The sequence below is a fragment of the Portunus trituberculatus genome, chromosome 18 (genome assembly GCF_017591435.1).
Source record: "Portunus trituberculatus isolate SZX2019 chromosome 18, ASM1759143v1, whole genome shotgun sequence".
Taxonomy (NCBI): Eukaryota; Metazoa; Arthropoda; class Malacostraca; order Decapoda; family Portunidae; genus Portunus; species Portunus trituberculatus.
Window position 1 is genome coordinate 14,810,925 of NC_059272.1, and position 13,406 is coordinate 14,824,330.

The window sequence follows — 13,406 nt, forward strand, 5'->3', positions numbered from 1 at the left end:
CTCTTGAAAGTTTCATATACATTATGATAAGCAGAAGAAGGATAATTGTTCCCCTTTCTCTACACTGTTTTCTGAACTGTCATAACGTGTTGCCTTAACTGTCAGTCATCCTTGGGAACACCACACTCATGCATGCCACGAATAACCTGAGGCGCTGGAGTCACGAGTGCCAGAATACATATTTCTCGGTTAAATAGTAATTTATTATTGATTTTTAGTTTGATTACATAATTGTGATGCTAAAGTTATATATTAAATTAATTACACAATTACGTCTCTTATCATACTGAATTATATAATATGAGGAGACCGAATTGAATGAGGCCGAAGCTGTAGCATACACCACAACATAGAAAAGCAACACGTGTACCCAACGCTGAAGGTGAAGCTCGTCCTAAGGTGTTGTGGATCAGGCTGGGGAAGAGTACGGCGTTGTGAATACTGGTTAGTGGAGGTTTTTGTTTCTACATAAGTGTGGTGCTATAATTTAGGTTTTCATAAAGAATTTACTAACATAACGTCCGCTGGTTTGTCAAATTGCCTTACATTTGGTCTGTGGTGTTCCTCCTGGCAGTATCCTAATATCTGGGTCTCTTTCACTCGCCGCGTTTCCTGGCTCCCTGTCCTTGCTTTCCCGTTGTGATGACAGCTTTCAGTACTCAAGGACAGAATTGTGAGCAAGTCATGGGGAAGTTAATGTTGTAACATGTTACATAGGTAATTCAGTATTTATTTATAGTCAGAGTGTGATGCATCTCTGATTGTGGCTAATTGGGCCCCATACACGCTCAGGCGGCCTGAGCAAAACAGGACTGTTCAGGAAAAACTGACTGTATGGGCACATGAGGTGGCCTGCACCTTCAGCTGACTGGTTGACTCCATCCAGCCAGCATCCAGTTGAGGCAGAAGTGAGCATGTATGGGCACTTAAGGCAGTCTTGAGGGCACAGCATTCAGCACCATGCTAAGGACATGTCTGTTGCACCAAGCACCCTCTGTGTCATAGTAGAAGAGTGGCACTTTTGAACAGAATCAATCTCATATGTTACAGTCCATCTCTTTTTTAATAGTCAATCCTTGATCCGTGCTTTACTCTTTCTCCTCTTGGTCTTTTATAATGAGTGTTCACTGTAATACTGCTGCCGTAAGTAGGTGAAGCTCTTCCTTGCCCCTGGGAGAGGCCATCATTGCTCTGCAGTGTCTTGCCAGAACTGAGCTGTGCCTTCGGGTGGCCTGAATAGTGTATGGCTCACATAACAGTGCCTGTCAGCTCAGTGTCTTTCATGCCCTAGACAGGCTGCCTAGCTTGTATGGGGCTCATTAGAGTGGTCCATCTTGTATGAGGCCTTTTGGTAAATACATACAAAATTATAACTCCTCCCCATTGTTTCAGTAACCTTGGGGGGAGTTGGAGGTTATAGGATAGGATGTGGGAAATGGTTTTAGATTGGAGAAGACCAAATGAGTAGATGGCTGAGTATCCAACCAACAAGCACAGTACATAAACTGAAAGGAAGCAACCCTTCTTCCTTAGAAACCTACAAACAGAATCATTAAATGGACTTGAAGAGATACAGTGGTCTTAAAGAAATATGAACTTCCAATTAAAGATGTGAAAGTATCTGCTCTATGAAATTATAGAAATCTTATATATGCCTTATGTTCTTTCTCCATTCTTTACAGATATTGGTGTGTTTGAGAGATGGTTCGCTTTGCACGGGCAGAAGGTTCCAAGGGTTCCAACAAGAAACAGTATGAGGATGCAACACCATGGACAGAGATTGTGTCACAGTTAGAAACCAGCAAGAAGAAAAGAAAAAAGAATCAGGATGAAGAAGATAATGAGAAAAAGGATGGGATTCTTGGACAAGTTGCAAATAAAAAAAAAAAAATTGACACTGGAAAACAAGAGACCAGACTGCAGAATGCCTCCCATTCTGCCTTCCAAATTACAAAGAACCAGAAAAATGATAAAGAAAACGGACAACCCGTACTGGCAGTACAAAATGCAGTTAAGAAGACTAAGAAAGGAAAGAAGAAAGGCCCAAAGACTTCAGTACCTGAGTATACCATCAGTTCAGAAGGGAAAAAGGTCAAGGTTTTCGACCGGGTGAATACGGGCCACATTTTACATCTTTTATTATAAAATCTACACAAATCAGTCAAATCAATTGAAAATTTGTGTGAAGGTACCTTACTATGTGATACATATTCCCTGAAAGAAAATAATAATTTTGATTATCATTATAGAAGTTATTAACATAAATAAGTGGCCTACTCTATGCCGAAGTCCTGGGGTGAATGGGGCCACCCTTTGGGGTGAATTGGGCCATCCTTTGGGCCACTAAAGTTTTAATGTTTTTCAGTATCTTTTATGTATTTTACTTTTCTCTCTCTCTCTCTCTCTCTCTCTCTCTCTCTCTCTCTCTCTCTCTCTCTCTCTCTCTCTCTCTCTCTCTCTAGAATATGTTTTTAGATTTTTATAGTTCTTATAGGCCACATCCACACCTCGAATCTGATAAGGTGTTGTGCCCACAAGCTTTATGGGTCCACAAAACACATATTTCACATCAACAGAGTCATCAACATCATCCCTTTTCAGCCTGTCATACATGTCATTTGGTTTTCTTTCCAAAAACTTCATTTTCAAGAACTCTTTGCCACACATAATCACACGCCCAATATATGCTTTTCCATAATCCACCCCATAGTAGCCATTTTCTTCTATTTCTCTCTTTTTCTGTATTCTACTGTACTTCCGAGCATTAAACATTGCAACACCTTCAATTTCTTCATCTTCGTCCATGTCCTCTATACTGCTGATTGAAGAATGACTGCTGTTCAATAGCTCAGCATCTTCCTCCTCTGCTGAACTGGGCTCCTTTAGTGGAGTGCTGTTGCGGAATCTCTTCCTTGATGTCCTTTCTTCTGGCGCTTTCCTTTTCTTTTCTACAGTCTCTTCTTCAAACTCTTCCAGAAAGTCGTCAACATCTTCCCCAGATGAAACTTCTTTCCTTTTTCTTGTGGTTCTGTTTCTTTGTTTTTCTTCTGCTTTCTTCTTCTTTTCAAGGATCATCTTTTCTTTCTCCTCGACTGCTTCTATGAACTCATCGTGCGTTATGACACAACTATGGACATCTATTTTTCTTCTTGCCATTGTCTGCGTTGTACCACTAGTGGTTGGGTAGGGCTTTCTGAAAACATCTGCCATTATCTGCTCGAAAGAGGTTGAAGGGGAAATCATCTCTCTGGGAGGATTGACCTTCTTTGGAGTCGCTGGTTTGTGGACTGGCTCTGAAGATGTCTGGACACTTTTGCATAATTTATACAGATCTGGGTTGAATGTTTTCACTGGATAAACACTGCAGTCAGGTGGATACAAACCAGTCTTTTAAAGGCCATTTTTACATTTGGGAGACTGAAACATTCATCCCAAACCTTGCCCACCAAATCTACGAATTCCGCTTTGATAATTTTCCGAGCATAGTTTGCTGCTTGCCATTTGGTAATAGTGGCATCCCACTGGTCTTCAAAGGCTTAAAATAGCAAACATCAAGAGGTTGCAGTACATCAGTGGTGTGAGGAGGAAGTTTAATGATGGTTATAACTAAAAAAAAAAAAAACATTAGGAAGCTTTAATTTAGCAAAAACATAATGAAAGTGTGGTGGCCTGGTACACTCCGGTATACAAAATATACCGGATTGAATCGGGCCACTCATTAAAGTGCCTATAGCACTAAAACTAATTGGAATTTTCAATTTCTGATTAAAGCATGCAAAAGAACAAAGAATTATCTATATGACCTGCAATTTTTATAAAAATTCAACAAAATTTAGTGTACTTTCAGGAGAAATTGAATAAAAGTTTTTTTTCGGATACAAAAATTTTGCAACTTTGAAAAACACGCTTTTTGGGGATGCCCTAGGAACCATAAGTTTTCGGTCAGGACCAAAAACTTTTTTAAGGTTGTGTAGATACTGAAGTGGGCTTTCAAGGTAAGTATTCACTTTTTTCAATTTTCAGATTTTTCATAAATTTTTGAGGAGTGGCCCAATTCATCCCAGCTGGCAGGGCGGACCAGTTCACCCCGGTCTACAAGAATGATTCAGGTTCAAAAAATAATCCCCCCAAAAAAAACAAGAAGAAAAATCAGAAGCAAGTTGTTATAGGTAATGGTTCATTGTCCTCCCTCAACAAAGGAAGCAGTGTACAATTAAAGAAAAACAAATGTAAGCAACTGGAGGAACAAAGCACAAGAGAACAGATACACCCAGAAGTGGAGCAAATGACTGGTGAAAATGACAGTGTTCAAGAGGATGACACAAGAGTAATGATTTCACAAACATCTGGAGAAGTACAAAAGAGAAAGAGAAAAGACATTGTTGGCGGCAGTAAGAAGACACCATCCCAGGTTAATGGAAATAAGAGAAAAGAAGGACGAGATTGCATGACTGTTCTGACAACCCAAGATGATGGCAAAGTCAAGAAGAAACTGAAAAAAGACACATTACATACAGAGACAATAGAAGAGCAAATCAACATAGGAGATAAGGATGATGACAAAATGACCGATACACTGCAAACCAACAGCAAGGTAAAGAAAAATATAAAATCAAAAAAAGCCAAATTAGCTATGAAGACATTACCATCCCAAACTAACAATGAAAATGAGGCTGAAGACAAGGAAAAATCAGTGACACCACAACCAGAGAGTGAAAAGAAAAAGAAGGAAAAGGATGAAATAGAAATAACAACACCACATTCTGATAACAAAAAGAAAAATAGTAGTTCAAAAACAGAGATGTCACAAAGTCCAATTAACACACAGCAGAAAACTGAAGCAGATGAAACATTTGAGACTCATGACTATAAAACAAACAAAATGGAAAATGCTTCTAGTTTTCAGGGAGATTTTGAGGAGAATGAGCTAATGACCAATTTTGATGAGTACTGGGTGTTGCGTAAGGATGTGGAAGCCTTGGAGGCTGCCAAGGTGGACGAGCTGGAGACCATCTATGCCACTAGGACAGATGGGAGTAGAGGAGAACTTACTAAGGAGGAAAAAATTCTCCTGCAGCGTGCTGTGAAGAAGAGGAAGAGGTTCTACCACAGAAAGCTGGTTCAGAAGCTCAATGTGGGTAAAAGAGTGATGAATAACAGAAAGGGGAAGAAAGATACCAAAAACGAAGACAGTGGAATAGTGGTGAAGTTTGATGGATTCTTTGTGAAAAAGGAGGCTGCTGACAGATTACATAAGCTTAGAAGTGAGTGTTACTGTAGTTTTAACAGTCCTTTGTAGCATTTACCAATATCATTTTTAGTTTAGTAAGGAAAATCCATCCCTCTTTCCTCTTTTTATTTTATTTCATTTTATATTTTTTATTCCGTCTGTGCCATCCCCTTTAGGCCTACATATAGCAATCCCTGCATTAAACATGCCAACTTTTTTTTCTGCCATCAGGTAAGCTGTATAAGGAGGGACTGAGCCAGGAGGAGGTGGACAAACTGATAAAAAAGGAGCGGCGCAAGGAGGAGCGGGTACTGAAGAATGAGAGGAGCCTGGTGTGCCTTAACTGCCGTCAGCCAGGCCACATGGTGTCAGCCTGCCCCAGTATAGCAGCTGCTGATGGTGAAGGCCAACCCTCTATCTGCTACACTGTGAGGAGATACACACCACTGTTATCACTGTCACAATTGTCATCCTCAAAACTGTGATTGTTTCCATCACTCATTTACTAGTATGTACAATGGTAGTAGTACTTTCTTGAATTGATCATCATTTCAAGATTTGCACTGTAGTGAGGGAAGCCTTTGTTCCAGTAGATTTTTTCTGAACCTAACCTTATGCTTTAATATTTTTTTCTTTTTTATTTGATTGAGTTTGATCTCAAGGTGTGACAATTGACATTTTTTTTTTTTCTTCCCCTATGAATTTCCAGTGTGGCTCAACTGAGCACACTTCCTCCTCATGCAATCTGAAGAAGGGTTCAGAGAAGAGTTTCTCTTTTGCTACCTGTTACATTTGCAAGGAGTCGGGTCACATTTCTCGCCAGTGCCCTGACAACCCCCGGGGGCTGTACCCGAGGGGCGGGGCTTGCCGGGGCTGTGGCTCTGTGGAGCATTTAGCCAAGGACTGTCCTGATTTACAAGTAAGAAGTTATATTGATCTCAGTTTCTTGTGTTGTTATGCACTGTGGTTGTGATTTGTGGATGTTTTGGATTTGTTTATACTTGTTTTTACTTCTTACATTAATTGTCATTTTAACAGTTATATCAAGAAGAGAATATATATTTTTGCTCAATTATTTAAGAACCATCCTCCAAAATTTGGTATGCATATTCTGAACAGAACATTTTATGCATTCATACTATTTTTAGTCTTTCAATCACTGAAATAATAATTATTCATATGCTGTTGCCTTTATCAGAAAGAGAATGCAGAATACACCATCAAAGTGGGTAGGATGAAGGGAGAGGAACTCGAGGCCTTGGATGAAAATGACGAGGCAGGTGACCAGGACACCTCACCCTCACCAAGCAAATGGACCAAGTGTAAGGTGGTGAAATTTTTATGAAAGATTTAAGTGTAATTCCATCATTGCCTGTGGAACCTTATGTTTGAGAGATAGAGAGAGGAAGAGGAAAGTATGTTTTCTCCCACATGTTTTCAAAATGATTTCTTCATTATACTGAATGTCTGCTTTTTATGCAGCTCGTGGCATTTTAACGTGTGCTCCTGGAATGTGTGTAGCCTCTGTCCTCCTGCAGGGACTGGTTTTCTGAGTAAAAGTAAATGAAATGGTTTGAATTATTTGCTTTTACTAACAGGTAACACTTTATACATAAACATATTTGGGTTTAGGAATATTCATAATTGCTTTGTTTATGTTATTATTCTATCATATTTTTTGTGTGTTACGGAAGTATGTGGCCAGCTGTGCCATACTGAAGCTCCTTGTGTAGTAGGGTGGTCCATGAGCACATCCCAGTGGCCAACAGGGCTAGCGATGTGTGTATGAGTGTGTGATGTTTTATGCAGGCCACCCCTTGTGAAATTGCTGGCCTGGTACATAGATAGACAACTATATATGTTTGTTACAGGCCTTGTTGCTATACTCAGCTGATAAAGAGTTTTTACAACTCTGCACATGATGAGCTTAGACTGGTCATATGACTTTACTTAATTCAAATAATTTATCTGGTGCTGAAATTGTAGGTTTGATAATGTATTCAGCAGTTTGAGAGATAATGATATGATTTGTGTGTATTAACACCATGTATATTCATGAGGCAGAAAGGAGGCAGCTGGTACCAGTGACTACAATGGAGCAGGAGGAAGGAAAGGAGTCTCTTTTGATGGCAGGTTTATTTCCAAGGGAAGCCTGAGGAAGGCACTGGTGGAGGACGTGCTTTATTAGTTATTGCTGGAGAAGAGAAGGAATGATGGTGGTTATTGGTATTTTGATATTGATATGTATTGTTTTTCGTATCGTTATTATCATCAGTTTATTATTGCATATTTCATAACCTATTTTATTGCATGGATAGCTTAATTTACAATTATGCCACCCTAATATGCAACAGCAATGTGGTAATACCAGCCTGTATATACAAACACACAACATGCAGGAACATCATAATTGAGTCCCTCTTAGTGACACAGGAGCACGTTGAGCCTTGAAGCATCACCTACCCATAGATCTTCTTGACCATGGCAGCAGAAACCAGTCTGAGCATCTCCCACTCCCTCAGCGCCTTCCCCATGTAGTTCCACACAAACTGGCTCACTTCCCGGTTCATGGTCAGCTGTCACAGGAGAGAATGACTTGTCACCTATGCTGCCTGTTACCAGTTTTACTTTGCCTCAAATATGAAATAGACTTGATACCAAACCACTGACAATCTTAACCACAACTGCTGTTTAATTCTGGTGTCAAAGGAATTATGAGAAAATAGAAATATATTTGATTGAAAATGAGAGGACTTGAAATGCAGTGACAGGACAGTTAAGGCTTACCAAAATTAAGTTGCAGCAAATTTGTATCTGCTTTGAGTTTGTCAGTATGGCATGAACAAAACATATTTTGAGGTGGCATAGTTCTAGTAAGTACAAGGAGACCAAGTTACCACACACCTGGTAGGCCTGGCAGTGGTCATCACAGCCTGAGGTGCCGTGGATCTGCCTGCAGGTGTCCTTCAGTCGTGCCACAGGGTCAGTAATCTGTAGCAGCCACATAATATACAGTTACCCAAATTGGTGATGTTTTGCTTTTCATTCACTATCCTTAGTTTTGTGTAGTCTTTGCAAAGCTCAATATAAATTAGTTACTATGGCTGTATATTAACTCAGTTTATAGACATGAAATTAACTGCAGAGTGACTCCACCTCTTAAGGCATTTCTGTTTATACTTACAATCCAAGAATCGTATTTCCTGCCTTCCTCATAGCTGCACGTCACCTGCAGGAAGAGTAACAATGCACAAGGTTGATTTTGTTCTCTAATTGTATTGTACTGATAGGAAAGGATGAGTTTGATCCTTTATTTGTACTTTGTAGAGAACCTATTGAGTCACACAGTTTAGGAAATCAATGGGTGGTTCTCTCGAGGTCTCCAGACTCACCATATCATTGCGCCAGTCCACCACTGCGTTCTGTAGAGTCTTGCCGTGGCTGATGTAATGGTTGAGCTGGTCATCAAGGTCTACCCACCATCTGGATGGTGCCCCTTGCTTGCTGTAGGTTTGGGCTGCATCCTGGAGGCAAAGTGCTTGGGATCATCTTTGGAAGTGTATGTATTCACCATATTTGTGTGCCTATTTGTTTGAGTCCATATATAAGATATGTACTTTGGAAAAGTTTGTTACTTTGTGGGAAAAAGGGTTAGGTTTTAATTTTTGTCTAGATACATAAGCAGATAGATTATTTTAAGCCTCTTTAAATTTTTTCAGTGTTTTCATTATATTTTTTATATACAGTATTTTACAAGTACAGCAAACTGTGTCTCTGTTTCATTAAATGACAAGAGAGTTTTTTACCATGTTGTACAGCATTGTTAGGTGTTTGCTGAGGTGAGCCTTTTCTGGGTGGGTGTTAGATAATTTGCCTAGTCAATCGAGAATTAGAAAGTCAAAGACAGACGGACCTTACCTTGAGCACCAAGATGTGGATGGAAGCGATGTCTGCAAAGTGGATGATCATGGATTGTGGCCTCTCACCTGCCTCCACCAGGAAGCGGTTGGTGATGATGGAGGTGGAGAGGGAGTTAGCTACTGTGTTCTTGTTAGCATAATTGGAGCTCTCCACTGGAGCATCCATGTAGCTGTCAGGAGAGTGGTGAAAGGGTAATAATTCTGCAACACATACTATATGTCTCCTACAGCTGTTCCTGAATGTGCAGGTTAAGAGAGAGTGGGTGGGTGAGGGTAGGGTGGAAGAATAATGAAAGATAAATGAGAAGCGTAAGGGATGAGGAAGGAAGATGAGGGGAGATAAAAGAAGCTACTGAAGATACTCATCAGAAGCAACTTTAACCAATAACAACTTCCATTAAAAAAGTGAAAAATGTTACTTGTGTTAGAGGTATAGTTAGAAAAGTAGCTACATCAAGTAGAGAGATGGCTTTGCATTACTAATTACTTGACGTGTATATGTTACGTGTGAGTCAACCACCTCTTTACAAACCACCACTTATTGTATTCTTTCACCTCCTCCTCCTCCTCCTCCTCCTCCTATATTTCCCGTACCGCTGAAGCAGGACGCCCAGACTTTCTTTGTAGATCTCAAGTTGCTTCATGTTGTGTGCATCAATGTAGTCCCCCACCACCTGTTGCACTTGTGTTCTGATCACCTCAAAGTAGTCCACCTCGCCCTCCTGCCCCTTTCCCACCAGAGCGCCAACAATCTTTCCCAAAATCTGTAGGATTATAACGTGTGTAAATCTGTTCATTGTCGTTTGGCTCTCAGTCAAATCATTATGAGTCACTTCTTGGTTGTTATGAAACACTAAAGACTTTCATAGGAGCCATTTTAAAAATACACATGTTAATATGTCACCAGACTCTAGTTGATTTTTTGTCACCTACAAGTTTATTATTATTATTATTGATTCATCATTTATTGTGATATTTTTTTGTTATTGCGCCCAACTATTCATAAAACACAATTATAAACAGGCGACACTTTCTCTTGTATGTTTGACATAAAAATATCATTCTCTCTCTCTCTCTCTCTCTCTCTCTCTCTCTCTCTCTCTCTCTCTCTCTCTCTCTCTCTCTCTCTCTCTCTCGAGAAGAGAAGAGAAAGCATTGCTATCTTATTTATTGCTTTCCACTAACCACCAGGTATAACTTTCTAATGTAAATGTTTTTCTTTCCTTTCTTCCATCCCCATCCTCTTTCTTTCATCCCAGTATGTGTTTCCTCTGCCTGGGGTGATATACTTACATTCCAGCTGTCATCCAGAATGCCGCTGAGGTAGTAGGCGGAGGCCAGGCCAATGGTGGTTTCTGGAAGGAGAGAAACAGTTATCATCATTATTCATTCGGTTGCCATAGGTCTGGATTTTCCTGCACATGTCTGGAATTCACGTGGCAAAATCTGTCCTGAGTGATTTTTAAAACTTATTCAAATGTTTGGAACTTCAATTTTCATCAATAACCGTTTATTTCTATAAGTTAAAATGGTGGGAGAGAGGAAGGGGGAAGAGTTTACCATGTGATAGCTGCTTTTGGGGAGCTAACCTGAATTCCTGCAGGCCGACCCCTTGAGATTAGTGGTGATCCTTATCAGGTGGGGGGTTCGGGGATGTGCTGTTAGCCCTTGGGTCGTTTTTTTTTAAGACTTAGCAATTTTGGGAACATTTTTAAGCTCTCACTTTTATCTTCACAGGCCTGCATCACACACACACACACACACATAGAACAATTCAGACATGGTAAGGTTGTAGTCTTCATTTAACAAAAGATAAACAACAGGTGTGATCATGGAGGAGGAGTGAGGAATGTTACGTAATGTAAACACATGGACATTTTATTTTATCTTATTTTATTTATTTATTTATTTATTCTATTTTCTTTTTTCTTTTTTTTTCATTGTGTGAAGCTACACCACCAAACACTCTCTCTCTCTCTCTCTCTCTCTCTCTCTCTCTCTCTCTCTCTCTCTCTCTCTCTCTCATTTACACCACCACACTTACTACTACTATAATGCCACACTACCACCATCACAACACACACACACATACACACACATCTTACAAGATAAAGGAGAACGTGGGGACCTAATAACAATGTATAAGATAGTAAATGATATTGAAAAGATAGACAAAGAAGACCTGGTGCTGTTGACAGACGATAGTAGTATATGAGGACATGAAAAGATCAGGATGAGGCAATGTGTGGATATTTGAAAATACAGTTTTCCACACAGAATGGTGGAAAAATGGAATGCATTGGATAATGAAGTTATTACAGCACATAATGTGCATAACTTTAATGAAAAATTAGATAATTCAGAAAATGTAACATGATGTAGTGTGGATGTGCCTTCCTTGTCGACATTATGATGTGTTTTGGTATCCTAAATTTGAAATATAAACGATTCGTTGGCCTATGTCTCGTTAACAATAGGTTCGGTAGCATTATTATATTTTGGTTGTTAGTTAAATTATTTGTTGCGTTTAAAAATGTAATGCATTCCAACCTGGGCGCCTTTCTTTTTTCTGGCGATTTTTGAAATGAATGACGTGCGTAAATATTGGGCCACAGAACAGCCTCAGCCTTGCCTACTCCCCAGGTCAGTCCACCAATGTTTATTTACGCTCCTCTTTGACCTCTTGTGTATCCAAACCCGGAGAGTGAAGTAAAGCAAGAATCAAAGACAAAATAGATAAATAGCATATTACTTTGTTAATTGAGGCGATGGTTATGTATAGGCCCCCATTCAAATCGCCAGGCGCCCACCATGGCCAGGATAAGAACCCCCAACAACCCCCGTCCCTCCCAGTGTCAACTCTTCAACATTTCTTGGATTTTTAGTGTTTCCCGAACATTTCCTATCGTTTCCCACTTGAAATGCATAAAGTGTAGTGAGAGAGGGAAGGAATGCGGAATGGAAGTGTGTGAGGGAGTGTAGTGCGTAGTATGCAGTAGCAACATTATTATCGTGTGTGTGTGTGTCCTCTAGGAAGAGGCCACCATCACTCCAGGTATCTCGCCAGAACTGAGCTGTGCCTGGTGGTGGCCTAAATATAGCGAGTGCACATAGGTTACACTTCGGCGGCGGGACTCGGGAGACTGTCACTGTCAGGCCGGTGGTGGTGTTCAGATCCTGCGGACAGACCGCCTCACCGTGTACGGCTTACTTACTATTCATACCCTCTGTTAACCTTTAAATTGTAAGAAGGAAAAGCTGGCCAAGGGCGACATAAAGAATGAAATAAAAAAAAGGCCCACTTAGTTGTTAGTCCCCTTATATGGTCTTATATAGAGTGGATGCTCCCAGCCTTCCCCTTGGTCACATGACGTTGCGCGCCAGTCTTTCTCTAACCTGTGTTAATATAGGCGTCAGTATGGATTATTGTTTCCTTGCTTGTGACCTTGTGACTGTTACTACATCAAAAGTAAATAAATTGAGTTTCTTTTTATTCATTAACATATTTTTTAATATTATATCAGGTGTTAATGAAGATGTCTGGGTATTTGATAGTTAATATATGGCAACCCTAATTGTTCATCATTGATCATTTAGGGAGCTCCTTGTCCTTTCGTCTTCTTATGCAAAGTTACCTCCATTTTGCTCAAGCCACTATAAGTATTCACATGAACATATAACTCATACTGGCTAGTGTTACGTAGTTATTGGACTGGTGCCTGAAAACCATTCAGTGTAAATTCATTCTTAAAGTCGTGTGTTAGTTTACAGTTTGAAACTTGTTATCAATTAAGTTCAGTTCTTCAATTAGTTGTTGGCTCGGGGCTTCTAACCGTCACTCAGTACAGATCTCCACTCACCTTTCCCGTCAATCACCACATCCGCCTGCTTTGCTCGCATCCTCAGTGGGGCCTTCTCCAGAGGGAAAACCCTGGCCTGAGTGCGTGGGGGACGTGGACGTGGGTTTGGGCGGGTGAGTTCATTGGGATGAAGGGCGGCGTGGGCGAGGACCACGCACACAGTTAATAGCACGACGGTCTTCATGGGGACAGCAGAGAACAGTGATTGGCACAGGTTGAATCCTCACCCCCTGGAGGCTGAGGCTGCTACCACGTAGATAGTGAGCAGGTGAGCTCGCCTCTACTGTATCCACTCGACCCAGCCTGCTTAGTTCACACGAGTCTTTTTATCTGTTTGTTGTTTACAGGTAATGCCACTATCGTTCCATGTATTCTGTGCACTAAGCTTTATGATAA

The 13,406-nt window shown here is 40.4% G+C and overlaps 2 protein-coding genes across 2 annotated transcripts; one reads left to right on the forward strand and one right to left on the reverse strand.

The window, feature by feature from the left end:
- Nucleotides 1-292: 292 nt before the first annotated feature.
- On the forward strand, nucleotides 293-8,261 carry LOC123505375 (THO complex subunit 2-like). The gene is made up of 6 exons (XM_045256594.1): nucleotides 293-444; nucleotides 1,683-2,119; nucleotides 4,065-5,264; nucleotides 5,462-5,658; nucleotides 5,940-6,149; nucleotides 6,429-8,261. The coding sequence occupies exons 2-6, from the start codon at nucleotides 1,702-1,704 to the stop codon at nucleotides 6,573-6,575; spliced, it is 2,172 nt and encodes a 723-aa protein (XP_045112529.1). The 5' UTR covers nucleotides 293-444; nucleotides 1,683-1,701; the 3' UTR covers nucleotides 6,576-8,261.
- Nucleotides 7,358-13,279, reverse strand: LOC123505471. Its single transcript, XM_045256803.1, has 9 exons — nucleotides 13,011-13,279; nucleotides 10,444-10,505; nucleotides 9,745-9,914; nucleotides 9,149-9,320; nucleotides 8,623-8,754; nucleotides 8,415-8,459; nucleotides 8,135-8,221; nucleotides 7,694-7,806; nucleotides 7,358-7,424 (listed from the first exon to the last, which is right to left on the reverse strand). Exons 1-9 carry the CDS (start codon nucleotides 13,192-13,194, stop codon nucleotides 7,415-7,417), a joined length of 975 nt encoding a protein of 324 aa, XP_045112738.1. The 5' UTR covers nucleotides 13,195-13,279; the 3' UTR covers nucleotides 7,358-7,414.
- Nucleotides 13,280-13,406: the final 127 nt, after the last annotated feature.